The sequence below is a fragment of the Durio zibethinus genome, chromosome 21 (genome assembly GCF_047325235.1).
Source record: "Durio zibethinus cultivar Kanyao isolate XHJ-2024 chromosome 21, ASM4732523v1, whole genome shotgun sequence".
NCBI lineage: Eukaryota > Viridiplantae > Streptophyta > Magnoliopsida > Malvales > Malvaceae > Durio > Durio zibethinus.
Window position 1 is genome coordinate 9,408,060 of NC_143182.1, and position 22,464 is coordinate 9,430,523.

Genomic DNA, 22,464 nt, shown 5'->3' on the forward strand with positions numbered 1-22,464 from the left:
TACTTCAGATATCAATATTTTTTAAAATTTATTTTAGTTTTCCCTTGAATTTGCTTTGTCTGTTTTATTTTTTTCTTTGTTTCTTCATATAAATACTTCATATATTTATCAGGAGTATATGTTTTTATACAGTAACTAGGGCTTGGTATGTCAACTATTTTGCTGAAATATATATAGAGGGTTAAAGGGTGAATTTATCATTTTATTATGAGTGAATACTGATATTTCTCATTATACTTTAGTTTTATTGATATTTTCCATTGTATTTTTATTTATTGATGATTTTTGGATCACATTTACTGGAAATGAAATATTCGATTAATATATTTAAAATTAATTTTAAACAAAATAAAATATAATGTGGATATTCAAGCGTAAAAATGTACACATGATATGTTACACTAAAAATTATTATTTATTTTTATGAAATTTATATTAAAATAAATACTTTTAAATGTTAAATTTAAAATATTTTTTAAAAATTAATTATAATTTTTCAAGGAAATCTATAGAATTCCAATTTTTACGTTCTTGGCAAAAAACCTAATTTTTACATTTGAAAATTAGATAAGATTCTTAGCAGTTATAGACTCATAGCAGCTAAAAGAGGAAATGTAAAAGAAATAGTCTCTCGGTTTTAGCAACAAAAGCGACCTTTTTTTTTTTAACTTTCGAATGATGTCTATTTATTTTAACTAAAAATAATATTGTACGTTTAAATTATTTTAAATGTGTAACTTTAAGAATCTAATTAAATGCATACTATATGAATTAATATTTAATTAATTTATAAATAAAAATCTAGATATAAAAAAATAACAAAGTTTTTTGTGAGACAAGTATTTTTTTATTTATATTTGGTTGTCATGTAAAAAAAAAAAAATAGAAGCCAATTTATATTCCGTCAATGAGGTCTAAAAATATTAATAAATAAAATCTTATATGATTATATAAAAATAAAATTTTTTAGAAAAAAAATTAATGTGGATGGTTTATTTTTTTTAACACATGGATTGCCTAACTTGGTTTCGATACCATGTACTTATTAATTAATGCAAATTTAATTATTAATTTTAAAATACTTAATATGTAACAAAATCAATTAATTATATATATTATATTACAACATACATAATTACCTGATAAAATTTATTGACATGAACGTTTACGTGGACAATTTTATTTTTTGACACGTAAAAAATTTTTTAAAATTTCTCTTTAAAATAACACATAAGATATTTACTAATTTTAAATTATTTATCAAAAATATATATTTTAAAAATTATTGAATTATCTAAAATTTTAAATTATAAATAAAAAATAAATTTAAATTTTAATAAAATTCTTTTCCCTATATCACCTTATCTCAATTTAAAACTAATTTTTAAGTAATTTAAAACCAAATCCAAATGGAAAGTAATTTAAGTAATTTAAATAATTCTTCCATGGAAGTATCATTTTTCCTCATCCTTTAAACCCATAAGCCTCTTACTATTCTTCAACCGAAAGCTTTCAATGGCATGCTGTGTTTCTTTAAGCTTTTCAATTCCTCTTTGTTCTTTTCAAAATTCATTTAAGATAACTTTCTCTCGAAACCTCAAACCCCTTTATTTTTTCAAAATTATTTTCCTTGAAGAATTGTTATAAAAAATAAAAGTTTCATTTGTTTTGTTAAATGCCTGCAGCATATGTAGCTGACCATCATATCCTATAATAAAAAAAGGTGGACTGAGAATATAATAAGTCCCATATGACATATAACCATAAGTTTGCTGGTACATGTAAAAGTCATTATCATTATAAAAATATTGTCAATAGACATTAAACTTATCAAATATATATTCAGTCTAACATGCAAGTGATGTAAATTATAAAGCAGACCAGCACAAAAATTTCAAATCCAAAATCCTTCAAAATGAAAATGTTAGCAAGATCATTCGGTTAACCTATAGTCACCAAACAGAACATCAACAACACATTGGCCTTCAGTCCTTAGAAGTCAAGCAGCTACAAGTGCAACAATTGATGAAAGATAGAGTTGCATAACAACCGCTGGCCAGAGATGACTACAACAACACATTTTAATTTAAGTCTACATTGATCAAGTGGTTGATGATCTTACTGTTCTTAATGGAAAGACTCCAATTTAAGTTTACCAAGATTTCTGTAAGAGCTTTAAATCTGCATTCTTACTTTTCATTGGTTCTACAATCACGATAAAAGGTTTTGCCTTGAAATAACTTAATCAAATAAGCCAATATCTTAGACCCTTTTTTGGTGTACCGATGCTAATGGCTTCTATATTGTGGTTTTTTAGGTAATCTCAATAGGTCTAGGACCAGATGGCGATCTCTGTTATCCCTCTCGTCACAAGCTTGTCAAAAGTGGCATAGTTACTGGAGTTAGTGAGTTCCAATGTTACGGCCTCAACATGCTTAATCTTTTTAAGCAAGGTGCTGAAACAAATGGAAATCCATTATGGGGACTACATGGTCCACATGATGCACCCACTTATAATCAGTCATCTAACTCAAATAGCTTCTTAAAAGATCACGGTGGATCATAAAAAAGTCCTTATGGTGACTTCTTTCTTTTTAAGTACTCAAGCTAATTTATATCTCATGGAGATCGTTTCCTATCTCTTGAAAATTTATAAAAGTATAAACTTCTTTTATATAAACAATATCATTAATAATATATTATATATATTATCATTTAATTGTAACTTAACATTTATAAATATATGATTATATATTAGATCAATAATTAAAAATAAATTTAAAATTATGAAAATTTTAATAAAAAATCCCATACATTGTACGGGTTAAAAAAACTAGTTTTCTTTATAAAATTGGTTAGCAAAATTTTTGGAATCATATTATTACTATTTTTGCAAAATTTAAACTTAAATTAATTTCATGGTCTAATTCCAAGATTGAATAATATCCTTTATTATTGATAACATTAATGAAAAATATATGATAATTTAATTACATGTTTAAAATTTCAAAACATAAAGTAGTAAATAGTGTATATATTTAATATATATATTATCATCAAAAAATTAATGCAAATCATATAAACTTGATTTTATACAGATTATAATTTAAGTTTAGTTTACGTCACAAATTTAAAAGAAACTTTAAATACTATTTATTACTTGTCTTATATAAATAAGTTTAAATCAATTCATAATCAAAATATATTCTCTTATTATTATTTATCTTAAATCACTTTTAATTAAATTAAATTCTTAATTTTAATATCCAACTTCATTATAAATGGGAATAGCTTTTGTGTGTTAGAGTATTGATCTGAAGATCTGTTTCAATACTAGTATTTTGTTTTGCTTTTATTTTTATTTGTTCCATTTTTTTCATTTGTTTTTATATTTAATTTTTATTCTTTTGAATGAATTATTTTTAATTTTTACACATAGATGGTAGGTATGTATTAGTTTTCAAAATTATCTCAATTACAAGCAGAATTCTCACATTATTTTACATTTAAAATGAAGATTGGTATTATTCTAATTATCAATGAAGCCCAAGCATTGAAAAATCACTGCTAAAATGATCATGAATATTGTAAAAACCATATCAAGTTTTCAAAAAGCAACTAATTCTTTGCTTTCTTTGCATCTTCTACTCCTTTCTGGATTGCATATATCGAATGCACCCGCAACAATAAGTAAGAAGAAAAACATTATGTTTGAGGGCAAATATGTAAATAATTAACAAATTAATTAGTCTATAATTTTGATGGATAGATATATGTATGCTTTTAGTTTGAATATTTGTTACAAAAAGGTTATTGTCGTTTTGATTGTTTAATTAATTTTGTTCAATATATATAAATTTTATACATTTTGTTATATATTAAGATATGAAGAGAAAATGTATCATTTTTTGGGTAAATACATTTGAAGTTAACAAAAAATATTGAAAAAAATAAAAACATAAACTCATGAAAAATAGAAATTTTTGTTATAAAAATGGTTTTTGATTAGTAATAGAATTTCAAAAGCATCTAAGATTGTCTTATAAATAAATTTCTATTATTTCTTTTCTTTTATAAATATGTTATTAGATCAATATTATTTCATTTTTTAAGAAATAATATTATTTATTCTTTTTAATTGTAAATACATTACTTTTACTTCTTTTTATGTCTTTTTACTTTCTATTGCTCTATACATTCATAGTTAGAAAGCATTCTTTCTATTTGATGTGTAATAATTTTTTTTTTGTCATTTATAAATTGATTTAATCTAAAAATTAAAATTTTATTATTTATTTATCATTTATAAATTGATTTGGTCCAATAATTAAAATTTCTTGTTAAATTCAAACCTAAAATTATAATATTTTATACAAGTATTAATGATAAAAATTGAAGTTTTATTACTTTTTATATTAATTTAATTAAGAGTGATTTAATATTAATAAAAATAAATAAATACATTTAATTAATTTATATTATTTTTAAAATTTATTTTTTTATATGAATTCAATTGAAAGTGATTTAATATAAATAAAAATAAATAAATGCAATTAATTTAATTGTTTTGTATTATTTTTTAGATGTTTGCCCTAACAACTACTTATGAAAGAATCTTTAATGAAAAAAGTTTGTACAAAAAATTAATTTTTAGACGACAAAATTTTCAATTCCTTGAAATTAAAGACATAATTGATTTTTACTTAGAAATTACTTAGATTTAATAAATTATAATTTGAGTTTCTAAATTTTTTTATAATTGCATAACTATATCCAATATATAATTTGCTTATTTGACTATATTGAAATATACAAAATCCAAATTAAAAAAGAGAATATTTCACAAACAATCATTGTATTACAATTAATCAATTATAATTTAGAATTGAGTGAAATTCATTAAAATTTTATATGAAACTTACATTTGTAAGTGTTGGACTCTATATAATTTTGAATTGTGATTTGATAATTATAAAATTGTAGTAAAATGAATTGTAAATGAAATACTCAATAAAAATGTAAAACTTGAGTTGTTCATAAACTTAAAAATTTATATTATCATTTTAGAAAAAAAATTATATATAAATTTGTTGATCAATGAATATATCCAATGTATCGTACGGATTTAAAGCTAGGAACAAAATAAAAACAATGATAAATTTTAGTATCTACCAGTGGCAAATTTAGATTTTAACGTTCTATATATATTTATATCAAAAGAAACATCTTAAACAGCTTAAAAAATGAGACATATGGGTTAAATACAAAAATGGCATATGTATTATATATTTTTTTTATCAATTTGGTACTTAAAAAATAAAATTCACAATTAAATAATTTTACTTTCATTTTATCATTTCGAGCTAAGCTATTGACATGTATCAAAAAGTTTAGTTAATGTGATATTATCAATTGTTACGTTAATAATAAAAGAATATTTAAAAAAAATAAAAAAATTTAGAAAATTTAGAAAAATAAAAAATTTGAAACATTTTTAAAAAATTATAAAAATTTTAATAAAAATTAAAAAATATAAAATACAAAAAATAAAAGTGAAAATTTTAATAAAAATAAATTTTCATAAAATTCAAAAAAATTCACAAAAACGTAAAAAATCTCAAAATTTGAAAATATAATCTAAAACAAAAAAATCTAAAAATTTTTTAATAAATAAAAAAATGAAAAATAAAAAAAATCTAAAAAATAAAAAAATAAAAAATTTATATAAAATTGAAAAATTGCCCTCAATACAAAAATTTTTTAAAAAGAAAAAATTCAAAATTTTTAAAAAGAGAAAAATATAAAACCATAAAAAATTCAAAAAAATTAGTCAAAATAAAAATAATCATAAAAATTAAAAAATATCTTGAAAAAAAATTGTAAAAATTTCAAAAAAAATGTGAAATTCAATTTTTCCCAAAAGATTAAAAAGCTCATATTTGGAATTTTCAGTTTTTTTTTTCAAAATTTCAGGATTTTTTTTAAGTTTCCTTTTTTTTTTTAATTTTTAAAAAATTGTCAGATTTTTTAATATTTTTACATTTTCTATTTTTTTTTTGAGTTTTTTTAATTTTTTAAAATTTTGAGATATTTTAAATTTTTTTCTTATAATTTTTTTATTTTTAATTTTTTAAAAGATTTTTATTTTATTTTTTTTTAAATTTAGATTTTTAGATTTTTTAAGAGAATTTTTTATTTTTTATTTTTTAAAAATTCTTTCAAAACTTTTTTTTCAATTCTTTTAAATTTTTGCTTTTTTTTTTTTCAATTTTGGATTTTGAAAAGGTTGACTAATTGTCAATTTTATGGTTTTTTTTTTAACCAATCGGCAGAAAATATAGGGCCAAATGAATCTGTTACTCTCTCAGGAAAAGGCGAAAACAAATCAAGAATATTTTGCTTTCAATCCAAAAAGACTGCTCTCCTTCCTTTCTAATCCTTTTGCAAGAATCCATCCCCTCCTGATTAATTAACTTTGTCCGAATACGTTTAATTTCATAATTACTTCAGATAAGAAATAAATTTCCAATTCCAAACCTCCAACGTTAGAATTCGAGCTGTTTTCTTTTCTTTTGTTTTTTATTAATGGCTGCGAGTGCGAATCCCACGGGGAATAATCAGGAAGGTTCCTCGAACCGGAAGGTAACGGCTTCTCCTCCACCAGCCAATGGCGTTTCCGTCAATTCGAATAGCAGCGGGGCCCATACGTCCGCCGCCGCCGCTGTCTCGACTGATACGCAGTCCGCGTTGAGGCACAACCCTGGCATCTCCGTCGACTGGGCTCCCGATGAACAATCGATTCTCGACGATTTGCTCGCCAAGTAACCCTCTCCGTCTTTCTCCCTTTAATTTTTTACTTATTTTATCTTTTGGTTTCTTTCATCTCTGCTACTTTTCTGTAACTTTTACTCACCAATTTTTTTCAATTTGTGCTAATTTAATTAGCTTATATATATATATATGTTGTTTTCAGGTTTCTTAGGATAGTAAAATTAGTTGAGGTTGGTAAAAACATCGAAGGCCATATTAATGATATCAATTTTCAACTCTTATACTTGATGCTAAGATGTAAAGTAAATTATTTTCTTTGTTGATGTAAATACTTTGGGTAGGTTTGAGGAAAATGAAGAGATACTTTTGTTCTTTCTTTATTTCTTTGTTACTCAGATGTATTTCATTGTATCTATCTAGGTAGCTGTTAATAAACCAGTCTTGTTACATACTTTTAAAACGGGGAGTTCTTGGTACAGAAGAACATTGTGCAAACTATGATATGACATTTCTTTCTAATTACCGTGTAATATCATGGATTCTCCATTTAAGTGACTAGTTACTCTTATTAGTTATGAGTTATAAGATGGACCGATAAAACGTTGTTCCAGAAAATTTGGCAAGGCTGGAATGGAAATATGGTTGGTTAGGACAACTGGGTTGCACTAGCATGAGTAGTTATGAATTATATTTCCGATGTTCTAAACCTCAAGTTGAAGCTTTCTGTCGAACAGGATGTGTTAATTTCTGGCATTGTTATAACAATAAATGCATGGACAGGCTTCCTTTTTACCATGTTGCTGTATAGTTCAAAGAAATTTCTTTTTGTTGTAGACAGAAAGCTTTGACGAGTAATATTTCCAACATGTAACTATTTGTGTCCTGATTCTAGTTAAATCGGCCTGCGTGCTGGAGAAATAGTAGTTTCTGTTTCCATTCATGTTTATTGTTTTCACTAAATTAATGTGCCAGCAATTAATAATGTATTTTCTCCTGGTTGATTTTTGGGCATAAAAGATTTTCTCCAGATCATTATTTTGTGCCCCTTATTGTTTTCCTTGTTTATTTCTTCACTTGCCTTTGATAAATGAAGGCTGCACAATTAATAGATATATATGTATGGTGATATCGCTGTTTGCAGGTATGCCTCTGATTCAACAATAGTTCGCTATGCTAAGATCGCAAAGCAGTTGAAGGACAAAACAGTTAGGGACGTTGCACTGCGTTGTAGATGGATGACTGTAAGTTGGTCACTTAAAATTGTATGTTATTGAAGCTTTGGGACCGATGAGGGTTTTTTTTTGGGTGAAAACAGCATGAAGGATTTCATGATAAGTATAACTCCATAAGTTGTCCAGCTCCTTCAAAGCAGTTTATCTGGTTATAACTTTAATGATTTGATTATCTTGGATCAAACATTTCATTACTTGGACCTCTAGAGTTTCTGTTTAAAACTCTCGGTTAAAGAATTGCATTTGTTCAAGTTTACTAAAATTTTGCTCCCTTCTGTTCATTCATAATTTTAAATCTTGTGACTTGTATGGGCGCTAGCCTTGCAGCCAACCAAGGAATCAAGAAAAGTCATGCTTAAATGTCAAGAAAATCAAGAATCATATTAGATGCCTAAGTTCTTACATAGGCCAAAGTAGTTGTATTAGGTTTCAATTTTCTTTTATAACTATTAGGAACTAGCAGGTTTTATTTTTAGTGAATTTTCTTTCTTTTGTTTTGGTACCAAGGAGGCCACAACCTGGGGATAGGGGAAGAGGTTGCAGGTAGTAAAATTTTCTTTATTTGTATGAGTCATCAATATTCTGTACTTTCACAATTTTTAGATTTTGCAGTTTCTGTAGTTCAGGAATATCTTTTTATTTTCTTTTGGTGTCCTTTTTTAATATTGTTTGGTCTTCTAGCTATGGTTTCTTGTTTAAAGTTAAATATTTTTGTTTTCTGTTTTCCATATTGGATCTTGAGTCCTTGTAGGATTAGGTTTACAAGAATTCTATATATATGCATGTAACCTTCTTAATTGATGGAAAACATGTTTATCAAATTCCAGTAAACTTGTATGTTTTTTGTTTGGATATTGTGAAGTGATCCTAACAAAAGGTGTTTTTCTCTGGTACTAATCTTAAAATCATTAGCAATTACATAAATCTTAAATATTCAGCCAAAAAACACCTTAATTTTGGAAGCATTTTTCACATTACTGTACTAGTCAGCATTCACTTTGATAATTAATTTAGAAATTGTTAGAAACATGGGAACAGTTATAAAAATCCCTGGAAACTATATTGCTTACCCCAAAACCTCATTGCATACCCTTGTTATTCTCATTGTTCCCTACCTTGTTGTCATTACTAACCTTAAATTTTGGCTTCCAGAATCATTCTTCCTTGAGGGATTCAACTTAAGTATTGTTCTTTAAGTATTAGACTAATTTCTTAACTTTAATATTAAAAATTATTATTATATCCTTCAATCAGAGGTTCAAACCCCAAAACTCTTGTCATGAAGGGATTTAGAGGTAATCTCATCAACATGGTTATCACTTCGTGTTTGAAATGTTTAATCGATCAAATCTTATAAGTGCACAAATTATCACTTATTCTGAATGAATTCCTTGTGCATGGTGAGTCATCCTGTAAAAGAGCTATATTTATAACCAACTTTCTATGAGTTGATTAATATTAAAAATTAAGATCCACTGACCAATACATGCATGCATGTTCTGCATGTGCATGTGTATATAAGCTAAGCTTACCCTTTGAATGAAATTGAGATGGTTCAAATTAGATCCATAAAACGGTATATTTACAAAGAAGTTTTTAGACCTTTTTTGAACATAATAAATGAATGTAAGAGATGTTGAGGATGAATAATCAGGTATCTGTAGATATGCCACAGTAAGATGCAACTCCTTTGACGCTAAGAGGTGAACTTGAGATCTTGTGTTTGCATAGCATCTCCAATGAACTGTCTATATTTGCATGTATGTTCATTTGAGATTTAATGCAGATAGGTGAACAAGCACTTAACTATACTTGGGCTTTGCAGCTTATTGGTGTTATCACTTATGTTCAAAGCTTACCAATTTGAAAATAAATGGCATAAGTTTTATGCAACATAGAGAAAGATTTATTTTTTTGCTGCTGCAGGAGAAAGATTAAGAAGCCTCTAATTCTTTGGTGGTCATAGAGTTATATCTTTATTAATCTTTTTTCTTAAATGATCTATATTGAGAGCATAATATTTTTTCATTTGGCCAAATTAAAATTTTCATTTGTGAGTATTAATGGTTGCAGTTAGTTGGAGCATGCCTAAATGTCTTGGGTTTAGTTTTTCTCATTTGATGCGGAACTGGTGTGAATAAATGGAAATGTCATATGTTTGCAGCAGTGTGGTGTTCTTTAGAAATAAAAGGCCCAAATGTGATTGGCAAAAAAAGAGAGAATAACTCTATTTGGAAATTGGTCAAAACTGTCTTCCTTTGGGTTTCGGTTTATAAAATTACAAGGGTTTCCTATTTTCTCTTGTTGCCAGGGATGTGTGGCTTATGACTCTATTATCATTGCAATGAATCTTATGTGCAGGAAATGTCCAGATGGTAATTATTAAAATTGATATTGGTGGTTCTTGGGGATCCATATCCTGTTTTATTGGAGGCAAAACCAAAAGCTGATATGTTTGACATGTACTCTTTACCATGGGATAGAGAAGGGGCTATTAAAATGAGGTTGGGACTACCTATAAGCTTATTTAATGTCTAATTGATATTTATAAAATGCCGCAAACTGCATTTTCATTAACCTAAATACCAGTTTTAATATTTGTCGTAGACATTTGTTAGAAATGAATTTTAGACTATATTCATATAATATTATAAAAAGAAAAATCTAATTACATTGAGTTGTAAGATTCTACTGAAAATTCAGTGTATGATAGCAGTGAACATTAAGATGCCCAATGCTCTTCAATGCCTTTACATAGACCGTGGATCATTAGTCATGTATAAATAACTTAACTAATAATTGGGTTTGTGACTGACTTTGCTGGATTCCTTGTTTAGCTGATTGGAAGGTTGACTCCATATAACTAGGGTATGATTGAGGTTTTCAACAAATTCTTCTTTTTCCTCCTTATTGATGGATGCTTTTTCCTTTTCTATATTCTTTTCTAAGTTCTTTGTCATCTTGCAAAAGTTCTATAGCGAGTTTGGCTTTTAGCATCTCTATCTTTAAAAAGGAAAAATAATGATTTGTAGTTTTATGGTGGAATTATATATGGCATAATGTGTGCAAAATGTGTCATAATCATTTTGATTGTAATTGTGTAGCAAATATGTGTATAAATGTACCTTGTATTTGTATGCTAAATAATCACCTAGTTGAATCTGTTTGCAGAAAAAGGAAAATGGCAAACGGAGGAAAGAGGATCATAATTCAGCAAGGAAAAATAAAGAGAGAAGGGTATGTTTGTCAAAAATTTTACGCCAGTACATTTGATTTGAGCAATGTATTTTGACACTGCTTTATGTTTCATAATTGGTTTGGTTCCTTGAAATATGTCTTCAGAAGAAAGTTCATTCCATATGGTTGTTTCTTGAACAAAATTGCCTGGCCTGTGGTAACTTTAGTGGTTTCTTATTCTATATATGAATTTTGGATCTGTTTTCTGTGGTCAAAGAATTTTTTCTACCTATGATTGAAGATGGCGTGTTTTGGCATTCTTGACTTGACAGTTGCTTGAAATGCATAAATATCTAACACATGCACTCCTGTGTTTGTCATATTCTCATCCTTCTCTATTACATAATACATATGCATGTTGGTCTTGAAATAAGGTGTGCCAGAAAATAGTCAAGAGGCAGGATGGTAACTAGATAATAAATCAAGGTTACATAAGTAGGCCATATATGTAACATGATTATGGAATTTCCACTGTGTCTCTGTTGCATGATTAACTGACTATCAGATAAATTAAGCATTAAGTCTCGGGCATAACTAGATATAGCTGAAAGTTGAAACCTGCCCTATCTCAGGGAAGGGCTACTTCCTAGTATGTTCAACCCTGACAGATGCATGAGTGTCCAAATTAATTCTCTGGGTCCTTTTGAGAAATTTCTGGATGGTTTTAGGTGTTTTTCTCTAGGTTCTAGCCCTTTTTGTTTAAGCTCAGATAGGTGATGAAACTGCTTCACCTTCCCATTAAAAGTTTCCTAAGCTCTCATATTTATGCAGTTCATATCTTTGTATCTTGGTTATTTTCTTAGATTCTCTGCTTCAATTCTTGAAAGCTCAATTTAATAAGGACATTGTTTCACAGGAAAAGGGTACAGACTCTTTGGCAAAGTCTACATCTCATTTAACCAGGCCTAATGGTCCTTCATATGCTCCACCAATTATCCCTATGGACAATGATGATGGCATCCCATACAAAGGTTTGGTTAAGACATATATAGTGAGGACTCTTACCTTTTTACCTATATAAAAATTACCGCTGAAGAGAAACTTTCAGTTGTAATTTTTATGCTCAATCAGAGTAAAGACAATTGGTTATGTTTTTTTCTTTTTAAATTTATTAAATTTGATCAAGCTTAGAGCTTGAAGTAGTGTACATTCTTTGGAGCTAACAACCTTGTGAAGCATGAACCTTAGATTGGGTTTAAGATTTACCAACAGAAAAATGATAAAAGAGAAGATTCATGATTAGTGTGAAATGTTTTTGAGATTTCAATATAGTAATTTTGCTTTTTGTACATTTTTTTAATTTGAATGTCTTTTCAGCCATTGGTGGTGTGACGGGAGAGCTGCTTGAACAAAATGCTCAAATGTTTAATCAGATTTCTGCAAATTTTGCAGCTTTCCAGGTATAATATATGGTTTCAATAAATTTTCTGCTCATGTACATCTGCTCTGGCATTCTTATGAGCTGTTATTTTCTAATTTTGCATTCATTAGTGCTACTGCTACTGCTGCAGTTTGCTTTAAGTGATCATCTCTCTCTCTCTCTCTCTCAAGACTTATGTCTAATCAAATAAGTCCTTTGTATTTAATAGGAGTTGAATTCTTTCTATTATGTTTCTTTAAAGCTTATTCTAAAGAGGCAAGTAGTGTAAAACTTTTAAGTTTTACACCTTTTTCTAACCATTGATTTCAATAAATCCAAGGAATGAGAAAGACAAGTCAAAAAAAAAAAGAAAAAATGGTTTAGTATCATGTCTTGTATTTATTGAAATCAATAGTTAGAAAAATGTGTTAAAAGGTATAAAACTTTTTTGGTGTAACTGGATCTCTCCCCTATTTTATATATATATATATATATATATATATATATATGTATTCATGCACTTGTTTATATACTGTCATTGTGGTTTTGAATGAAAGTGGCAACATGGTAAAATAATAGAATGAAAAAGAATTTTCAACTTAATGAAATGAACTAATTTGATTTTATGAGAAGGCACCAACACTCTCTGGTTCATGGAACTAATAATTAGTTGTTATGCAATTCTTATGCAGAAAACTGGCAGATGTCCCATTATTACAAATTACTTTTCTTTTATTATTTAGAATCTTGAATAGTTAATATGTAACTCTTATTTTTTGGCACCTGGTAAGATAATGTCAATTTTCTTTCTAAATGCACTTTATGACATTGGAAGTTTTTTATTGATTGCAGCCATCTGATTGGTTGACCTTGTTACCACTGTAGCTTTGACAGTTGCTGTCTCCCTATTAGCTAATGACATATGCCTTCTTTATTGATAGTTATTATTATTTTTTTCCTTGCAGATACATGATAATGTAAATCTCCTATGTAAAGCCTGGGACAACATCCTCACAATCTTGAATGAGTATGTTATTACCTCTATGCTTTCTTTGTTATCTCCAAAATAGAGATTTTTCATTGTTAATTAGAGGACATTATTTTTCACTGTTGCATTTTTTATTTCATGACTGCAAGTTTATGAATGTTCATTGTCTTGTACTGTAAGACAGTACATTTAAGGTGATAATGGAATCTTTTACTTTTCTGCAATACCATTAATAGTATTCTTGCTGTCATCATCACTATGGTTTCAGGTTTGTTAACTTAATCAGTTTCCTTCATAGGAAATTATGAACATGAAAAAGCAGCTTAAACGCAATACTTTTGAAATAGTTTCACTTAATTAGTAGGAAATTTCATTACTTAATAATTGATGAAGTGAATAGGTTTAAGACGCCTCCTATTTGCACAGACAGATATATATATATATATATATATATATATCTTCTAATCTGGGAATAATATAGTACATTGTAATTGGACATAGAACAATGTGTACTGTACATCTTCCGTACATTCTTCAATGTTTAATGAGTTCTTGTTTTTTTTTGTTTTTTTCTGGCAGCATGAATGACCTGCCAGAGGTAATGAAACAAATGCCCCCACTTCCAGTCAAGGTAAATGAAGAACTGGCCAACAACATCCTTCCTCGATCATCCCATCAGATAAAATCATGATTCAAGGCTTACTGATGATACTTCTGAGCATTTAGCTCGAGCTAGGAATTCTCAATTCAAATCTGGAAAGAAGGAAAAAGAAAGGGAATAAACCAGTTACTTGCGGTGGAGTCGTTTTGTCAAATTAAAAATGTTTTCTAAGTGTGTTATTTCTGATAAATTAGAATGCAACATGTTCCATTTCATGTTTCATATCATTTTTAATTTGATTGGTTCTAGGAACTATTAATCCGTGTAGCCTGTTGGTTCTAGGAACTATTAATCCGTGTAGCCCATGAATATTTAGTCATGTGGATGAAAATTCTGTTCTGTATAATGGTTGAACAAGAGTCAATCCTAGTCGCATTTCAATTGTTGAAAATAATTGCAGTAGATATAGATTATTCAGATACCGTTGAGTGACGACCACTCCCAAAAACTGTGGTTGCATCAGCTTGCGTAGCAAGAAAGTTTGCTACTGATTCTAGCATAAAATGTATTCTTGGAAGAAGGGGACGGGTTGAACTGAGATTTGATGGTAGGGAGCATTTTGCCTGAGGAGATGGCTCAACTGATAGAGATGGAAATAGGCAGCCATCTCACTTGTTTGCTGGACTCACACAAAATGGATGGCCAATGATGTTTCTCAGAGATGCAACAGGCAGAGTAATTAATACCCTGAAAATAGCTCCAGTTGAGTAATTTCATGAATTTGTAACCAAAATTGGATGGTTTGGTGACAATATTACTATATCATAAAAATGTGTGAAGGAATTACCAAAATACAACATTATTCACACTGCATAACGTTGCTCAAAATATCAAAATGAATGTAAGTAAATTATTCCTTTTACTTTGATTCATTGTTTTAAAACCAAATACATTGAGTAATAAAGTCAGACTCAAACCAAAAACTATCCGAGCTTCATATAAAACCTAACCTTCAACCTGCAACGAAGAAAACTAATAAGATGAGATCAAACAGCTTATAGACATCAATGAATTTGGAAGAGCATAGAACAAAACCATTCTGAAAGAACAAATAATCATTTTCTCTCATGCCAAACCACCACAAAAGATTTAATTAATTTGGGGAACAGAACAAATAAGAAACGTATTGAGCTGCATAAAAATCCCACATTAGCCCGATCAATGCTCCTCAACCATTTTCAGGTGAAAATTTGTCCTGCTCTCCCTAAACTTCATTCTAAATTTATAGCTAAAGAGTAAGTTCCCTATCCTACGCAGAATATGCCAGCAAGCTTAGCTGTTAAGATCATTTCACATCAAAATAAAGGACCCACGCAGAGATTCATGAAAGGCAATACTGCTGTTTTACCCAGCCAATGGACCAGCAATAACAAAAAAAAAAAAAAAAAGGGATAGAAAACAAGAGTGAACTCTAATCCCAAGTTGAGATAAAACTTGGGCTCAAGCTCGATGCACGGCACTTTTCAAATGTTATTAGTACTAATCTATGCAGAAAAACGTCGTTTTTCATGACTGGACATGATACAGCGCATGCAATTCCGGGAATCCTAACATCTTTATGTTTTGGTATTTACAGAAGTTTATCGGTTTTTAAGCTACACAAAGAAAGGTATCTTATGGATCATGAATCCACACTTGCAAAAGGATTTTCAGTTATCAAAATAATGAAACATTCTAATATCCATAGCGTGGCGTCTAATTCACAAATTACGGTTAATAAAATTTCTGGACACAAGCAATTTACCTATAGCCACCTCATTTTGATCAATCATCAACATATTGAATTGAAATAATGTCCAAAACAATGAAGAGAAGTTGCATGGAAATTTTACCAAATTTCGTTCACCTTCTTAGAATTAAATTATTTTTAATTCATAATGTCATAACTCATAAATAAATTTGCAAAAGGTATAGCAAATTTGGATATAATAGGAATATATAAAAATATATTCTTGAAAGAAAACGCTCTAATTAACTAATTAATCAATTATAAAATCCACAAAAAATTAAAATACTAACAAAAAAAGAAAGTACCTGAGCAGGATTAGGGTTCTCCGGAGGAAGCGATTCCAGATTCGACACTCTAGTTTCTAGTGCATCAAACTTCTGCTTCATCTGAAAATATTTTAAAAAAGAAACAAATAACTTGAATCAGATTGTACTGAAACAATTACCGAATACTCAGAGAATCCAAATTCCGAAGGGGAAAGAATAAAAGTTAGTACATCAGATTTAAGGGCATAACGATCAGTCCAGAGGTCTTTATAGATGAATTGAGAGATTGAAGCTGCTGTCACCGAAAACCCCAAGGTGAACCAAAGCAATCGGCTTCGAATCATTCTTCTCCTTTTAATTTCCTTTATTTACCCAACGTCCCAAAGCAAGCAACCAGAGTCGTGAATCCAGAGGAGGAAGAGCAAGGTTTTTATAGCTTGTTTTTGGGCATAAGTTAAGCCCAAGACCATTATCAGTAATTGGGCTCAACTCAAACGATGTGTTTACACTACCACAATTTTTTATTTTGGCCTAAAGTTTTTAGTTATAATTAAGAAAAAAGATTGATATATATATTTTAAAAATATATTTTTAAAAAATAAAAAATAAAATGATAAATTTATATATGAATATTTTTTAAGTTTGTTTTGAAGTTTAAATTTTATATGAAATGATAATTTATTAATTAATTTCATAAAAACTTTCAAAAATGAAGAAAAATTTCTTGAGTCGAAATGTTAATTATCATGTTAAAAAGTATATTTTAAACAATAATCATAATAATTTATTTTGTTTCTGACTTTTCCATAACTAATAAAAAAATAAAATTATTGATAATAAAAATTAAAATAACTCGATTTCTACGCTAATTAAAGTGTTAAAAGAGATTGCCTCACATGGTGGGTGCAAATAGTGGATCATTCAATTAGAAATTCGTTTGCCAACGGTGATGTGATCGGTTGGTAGTTAATAAAATATTAAAATTTTAATTTCAATGCTTAAAAAAAAAAAAAAACTTTAAATTTAAAAAAAATAATTTTCAGGTCAAGTCAACAAAGTATTATTTAATTTTGTTAAGAAACACTTAAATTTTGGACGGTTTGATTATTCATAACAAATAAATGTTCATAAATTTATTATTTATTATGACGATATTAACATGCAAAGTCGGCATAATTGTTATATGGATTTATATGATTGAAAAAGAAAAATCATGCATACTGCTTTCAGATCAGCAGCGGTAATAGAGATTTCGTCAAGGTTTACTGTCATTTCAATCACACTCAAAATATTTCTCAACATCGTGAATTTTGTGCTGCAAATTGCATAATGAGTTGACGGGTTGACCTGACTCGTCTTAATTAAATTTTAATCTCTAACAATTTCGATTCAAAAGATGGGTATGATTTTTTTTTTTTTTTGGGTCAGAAGGTAAATATGGTTAATAGGAGGAGAGAAATGATGAACTTAGCATTTTTGGTAAAAATAGAGACTGGAATGTGCAGAATTTGGCAAAAGTAATTGTAACGAGCTGTGGAAACAAAAACCATGAAAAGAGCAATCGAAAAGTGATGAGGGAGAAGAGACAAGCACGAATTACAGTTTGGGCGGCAATGTTGTTTTTTCCTTCACTCGCATATTTTGTAAAAATCACAGAAATCAAAGATTTTATATTTCCTTTGAGAGCGATACAGAATAATTTTTCCTTTTGCTGCCTGTCACATTGATCAAAGAGCTAGATTCTTAAAACAATTAAACATTACAAATCGACGAGAGTAGGAACTTATATGAAGTAGAAATAAAAGCGATACAAAGACATATGTAGGAGATAAATTATAGTTGAGAAACGCTACAAGCATGCAAGTAAATCATTATTTTTCTAACAAATTTTGGGCTAAAGCAGAGTCGAGAAATATTAAAATCAACACTTGGACTGACCCTCGTCGCTGTGGCCAAATTCAATCTTGCAGGAGAAGCACAAACCAAAGGATTTCCCTTTCTTTGCCATATAATAAGCCACTACCAGTACCAGAATAGCTATTAATATTCCTGCCACGATCCAAACAATGGTCGTGGAAGAAACATCGTCATCGCCACCACTGTGATTACCAAACCACCCATTTGGATCACCGCCGTCGGGATATTGACTTGACATATCTTTTTTCCAGGGAGACAACTTATGTGAATTGCAGAAGAAGGAAGTAAAAAGGAAGATAAAGACTAAAGGCAGTCGATGGTATTTTTATAAGGGTTTGTATCTGCCAGCAATGGACTTGATAGTTACATTATTGGACTAAAAAAAACTTCCTTTTTGCCTTACGGCTATTGGCTCAAATTTTAAACCAATTTGAATAACAGTGAACTAACAGTTCACTAGCGAGTAAAAGAAAAACGATATAATATAGAGAAATTGTATATTTTTCTATTTTTGTTTGTATTGTGAAACATTAGTTGACATTTCTTATCAAAATTTGGTCATTGCATCGGTAGTTGAGAGACTATTAATATTGGTTTTCATCTAATCATCAAGGTTTCAGAGACTAATTAAGACAAATATGACATGGATATGCTTGTTGGGAAAATAAAATTTATTTTTTTGCGTAAAAAATAATCTTGTTTAAAGTTCAAGGTAGGTACTTTTGCTTACATCCTTGCAAAAAGGACATGAGAATAATAATGAGGATTAATATAAATCCAATTACAAGTATGCAACACTTTCATTCATCTACCAAGTTCTTTAATACATAATTGATTGAAGGTCTCTTTAGACGCACTCTGAAAATAATTTTTATTGGCGTTGTGAATATTATTTTAATCATAAAGTGATATTTATAATGCAATATATAAAAAAATAAAATAATATACTAAAAACTTTAGCTAAAGAACATCAATTTCAACACGATCATAATTATGAATGTTGAAAATAAATGAAATTTGAGGTGGAAAATTGGTGTTTATTTAAGCTGTGCCTCAAATTTTGAACATCTAATTAGAACATAACTAATCAAAGCTAGTAAAAAAGGATTCATTTAGTTTCAATTTTATTTTCTATTTTTCTTAAAAGAATCTAATTTAGGTTAGAAATTTGGTAACAAGAAAAAAAAAAAAAAAAGGTTTGGCAATAGCATATATACCAATAGGAAAGAGACGACTGTTGGTTGTGGAGTCCTTTAGTCATCGGACAGAGTCAACAAAGGTTGGTTTTTTTTTTTTTTTTTAAATATGGAAGGTGGATGACAGGGTTGTTTGGGCTCTAATGTTAAAATTTTAATTATTTTAATAAGTATAAAAATAAATAAAAAATTAATTTAAAATATTTTTAAAATTTTAATTAATAAAAATAATTTTAAAATATTAGTAATAAATTTAATTAAAAGTGCAATACTTACTTTTAAATAAAACAATAAAAAATGTCCACTACTTTCAGAAAGTGGAAAGGACCCCTTTTTCCAACGTACTCAAAGGTCTCACTTTTGCTTTTGTTTAATAAATTATATATTCATATAGTACTTTTTACCATAAAGTAACCTTAAAAAAACAATTACTAAAGGCAACATTGGCCAACCTTTCTAGACTTGACCAAATCCCGAGTTTAAGTCTACCCACCCTTTCTCTTTGGGTATACAGAATATACAGAGTTCAAAAAAAAAAAAAAAAAAAAACCTCTTTTTCATCCTTATAATCTCGATATCTAAATCCGAAATTTTAAATTAAAAGTGAGAATCAAGTTTTAATGGTTTAAGGTTTTTTTTTTTTTTTGTTTTGTTTTGTTTTAAGTTCCAGAAACATTGAAGCAGGAAAAATAGGTAGGGCAATGTAGACGTAGGATACTTTTCAATTGCCTATTGTTCAGTCCTTTTCGACAATGATATATTTTTTTGTTTATAATAGTTGGTTTATTGTAGGTCTTTGACAAAATACAAGTAGCGGTTGGTCGAGGAATCTAGCTATTTTACAATCGTTTTTAACTTGGCTGACCCCGGAAATTGTTTTTCTTTTAGTCTCATCTAGAGAACTTTACAATACGGATACAATTTATTATTTTTGTAATTAACAATATGTTTTACCTGACAATATAGAATAATTTCTTATCAAAATCCGATCTCAATCATATTAAACACTACGGTTCAAGTTAATTTTCGCTTTTTTTACTGCCCTGAGTTGGATTGAGTTTTTGACCAGCTTACTGGTTTAAAGTTTTATTTTGATGCATGATAAGAGAGGCTTCTATATTTTAAGCAAACTCAATAAATTAATGCTAGAATTATTGAATAATATACCAAGGTAGACTATTGCTAAGCTAACGAAAGATTCAAACTTCAACGGTTTATAAAGCATTGAATAATTTTAAAGAGATAAAAAATAAACAGCAAGAAATCAATATCTGTAACTTACTATAAAACATTATCCCCAGCATCCTTAAAAGAGGGCTGATAAGCAATTTAAAAATAAATAAATTGAGGGGTAATTGTGGAATCAAAGCTTCTCCAAAAGCTTCTCTAATCGCTTGAAGGGAAAAGCTTCTCGAAAATATTCTGTTTCTGCGTCAGAGGTACAGTGACTATATCTATCTGTTTGCCATAGTACAGTTGGTTTTTTTACTGATTAATGAATTAATCGATTAAATTTCTGGTCCTCCAGAAAAATGGAACTGCTTCACCCCCAATAACTGTAAGCTTCCTATCGTATACTTTGCTGGGTTTGTTGGAGATTCTTAGACGATGTCTCTGAATTGTCAAATATATTGTGATATAATTATATTTGCAACCTGGAAGTTTCTAATTAGGTATAGGTTTAGCAATAGAATTTGTGCTATGCAATTATGATATGCTTAACACAATTATTTGTCTTCAATTATCGATAATTTTAATATTATTTATACTTGCTATGTTTGAATGATCTTAATAGTTGCCTTTTAACTTCTTTTTTCTCTTTTCATTTGTCAACCTTATTAAAATATTAGAATCAAGAAGGGACCTTCCTTGCATGTTTAAAGCAATTATCGCAACCAGCCATTATGAGTTTTCTACCATGCGACAATAGGTATGCTAATTTTAGTAATTCTGCTAAGAAATTATCGTTTGGTTTATGACTCTAACTTGAATTTTCCACTTTACCAATGTCATAACGTTTAGATCTGAGGATCTATCACTAGACATTAACTTAAAGAGTCATCATCAATCTTTTTTGTTTAGGTACGATTGATCACCTAAAAAATCTATCATTTCAAGTAACACCTAAGCTTGACTAAGGGTTCCTAAAAGAATAGATTCGGGTCTATCAACCAGAACGAAGTTCGGGAGTTCGGTTACGAGCGAGAAAGATTATAACACCCTCACAACACCCATCGAAAAATGGTACCAGCTTGATTTCGTGTTACTCATTAAGCCTAAAAAATTTATCAAGTAATTAATTATTAAAAATTATTTTTAATTGACTCTAATACTTTTGTCAGAAAATTAAGAAAAATCTCCTCATCTCAAGAGTATACAAAAAAATTATTGTTTCACTTACAGAGACTCAATTGTCTGATTATTTAACATTAAAAAAATTACAAAAAAAAAAATAAAAAAAATAATGATTCACCTTTTGATATAAATCTTTTTCTTTTCATTTAAAAAAAAAAAACTTATTGCTTTTGTACAAAGAAAATTGATACTTTCAACTTTTTCTTAAAACAATTGAAATTTTTTATTTTAAAAATTTTATTTTTAAGGAAAATTAATACTTTCAACTTTTCCTTAAAAATATTTTTTAAACATTTTATTTTCAAGAAAATTGATATTTTCAACTTTTTCTCCCAAAATGTTTTTGGAAAATTTTATTTTAGAAACTTTATTTTTAAGAAAAATTGATACTTTCAACCTTTTTTTAAAAAATATTTTTTAAACTTTTTTATTTTCAAGGAAATTGATACTTTCAACTTTCCCCTCAAAATGTTTTTGAAATTTTTTATTTTAGAAACTTTTTTTTTTAAATTGATACTTTTAATTTTTCCCTAAAAATATTTTTTTTTTGAAATTTTTATTTTAGAAAAATCATTAAAAAAAGAAATAAGAAATAAAATTAAAATTAAAAAATAAAAGAATACCAAATAATTTTAATTTAATAATAAATAAAATAAATTTATAAAAAAAAAACATTGAAACAGCTCGGCACGGCTTGGATTCGGCTTGACTTGAGAGACAGAAGCGGCTCAAATGTGTGGCTTGATGAGAAA

General features: G+C 28.1%; 2 protein-coding genes across 3 annotated transcripts; one reads left to right on the forward strand and one right to left on the reverse strand.

Annotated features, from left to right (window-relative positions):
- Positions 1-6,330: 6,330 nt before the first annotated feature.
- LOC111305505 (uncharacterized) lies at positions 6,331-14,624 on the forward strand. Its single transcript, XM_022903110.2, has 7 exons — positions 6,331-6,821; positions 7,913-8,012; positions 11,175-11,240; positions 12,097-12,211; positions 12,558-12,640; positions 13,566-13,627; positions 14,168-14,624. The coding sequence occupies exons 1-7, from the start codon at positions 6,586-6,588 to the stop codon at positions 14,277-14,279; spliced, it is 774 nt and encodes a 257-aa protein (XP_022758845.2). The 5' UTR covers positions 6,331-6,585; the 3' UTR covers positions 14,280-14,624.
- Positions 14,625-14,693: 69 nt separating this feature from the next.
- LOC111305506 (fanconi anemia group D2 protein) lies at positions 14,694-16,655 on the reverse strand. 2 transcript variants are annotated; one of them, XM_089750178.1, is made up of 3 exons: positions 16,475-16,655; positions 16,284-16,364; positions 14,694-14,936 (listed from the first exon to the last, which is right to left on the reverse strand). In XM_089750178.1, exons 1-3 carry the CDS (start codon positions 16,586-16,588, stop codon positions 14,826-14,828), a joined length of 306 nt encoding a protein of 101 aa, XP_089606304.1. In that variant the 5' UTR covers positions 16,589-16,655; the 3' UTR covers positions 14,694-14,825. The 2 variants fall into 2 exon arrangements, with proteins under 2 accessions (XP_089606304.1, XP_022758846.2); XM_022903111.2 differs by lacking the exon at positions 14,694-14,936 and adding an exon at positions 15,092-15,206 and having other exon boundaries at positions 16,475-16,653.
- Positions 16,656-22,464: the final 5,809 nt, after the last annotated feature.

Bases quoted from the DNA above. Each gene is read 5' to 3' on its own strand.
- LOC111305505 (XM_022903110.2), top strand. From the start codon at position 6,586: ATGGCTGCGAGTGCGAATCCCACGGGGAATAATCAGGAAGGTTCCTCG. The intron at 8,013-11,174 runs GTAAGTTGGTCA...ATCTGTTTGCAG, and splicing joins TGCGTTGTAGATGGATGACT to AAAAAGGAAAATGGCAAACG. The intron at 13,628-14,167 runs GTATGTTATTAC...TTTTTCTGGCAG, and splicing joins ATCCTCACAATCTTGAATGA to CATGAATGACCTGCCAGAGG.
- LOC111305506 (XM_089750178.1), bottom strand. From the start codon at position 16,588: ATGATTCGAAGCCGATTGCTTTGGTTCACCTTGGGGTTTTCGGTGACA. The intron at 16,365-16,474 runs GTACTAACTTTT...AAATATTTTCAG, and splicing joins GTTATGCCCTTAAATCTGAT to ATGAAGCAGAAGTTTGATGC. The intron at 14,937-16,283 runs GTACTTTCTTTT...AGCTATTTTCAG, and splicing joins AGAACCCTAATCCTGCTCAG to GGTATTAATTACTCTGCCTG.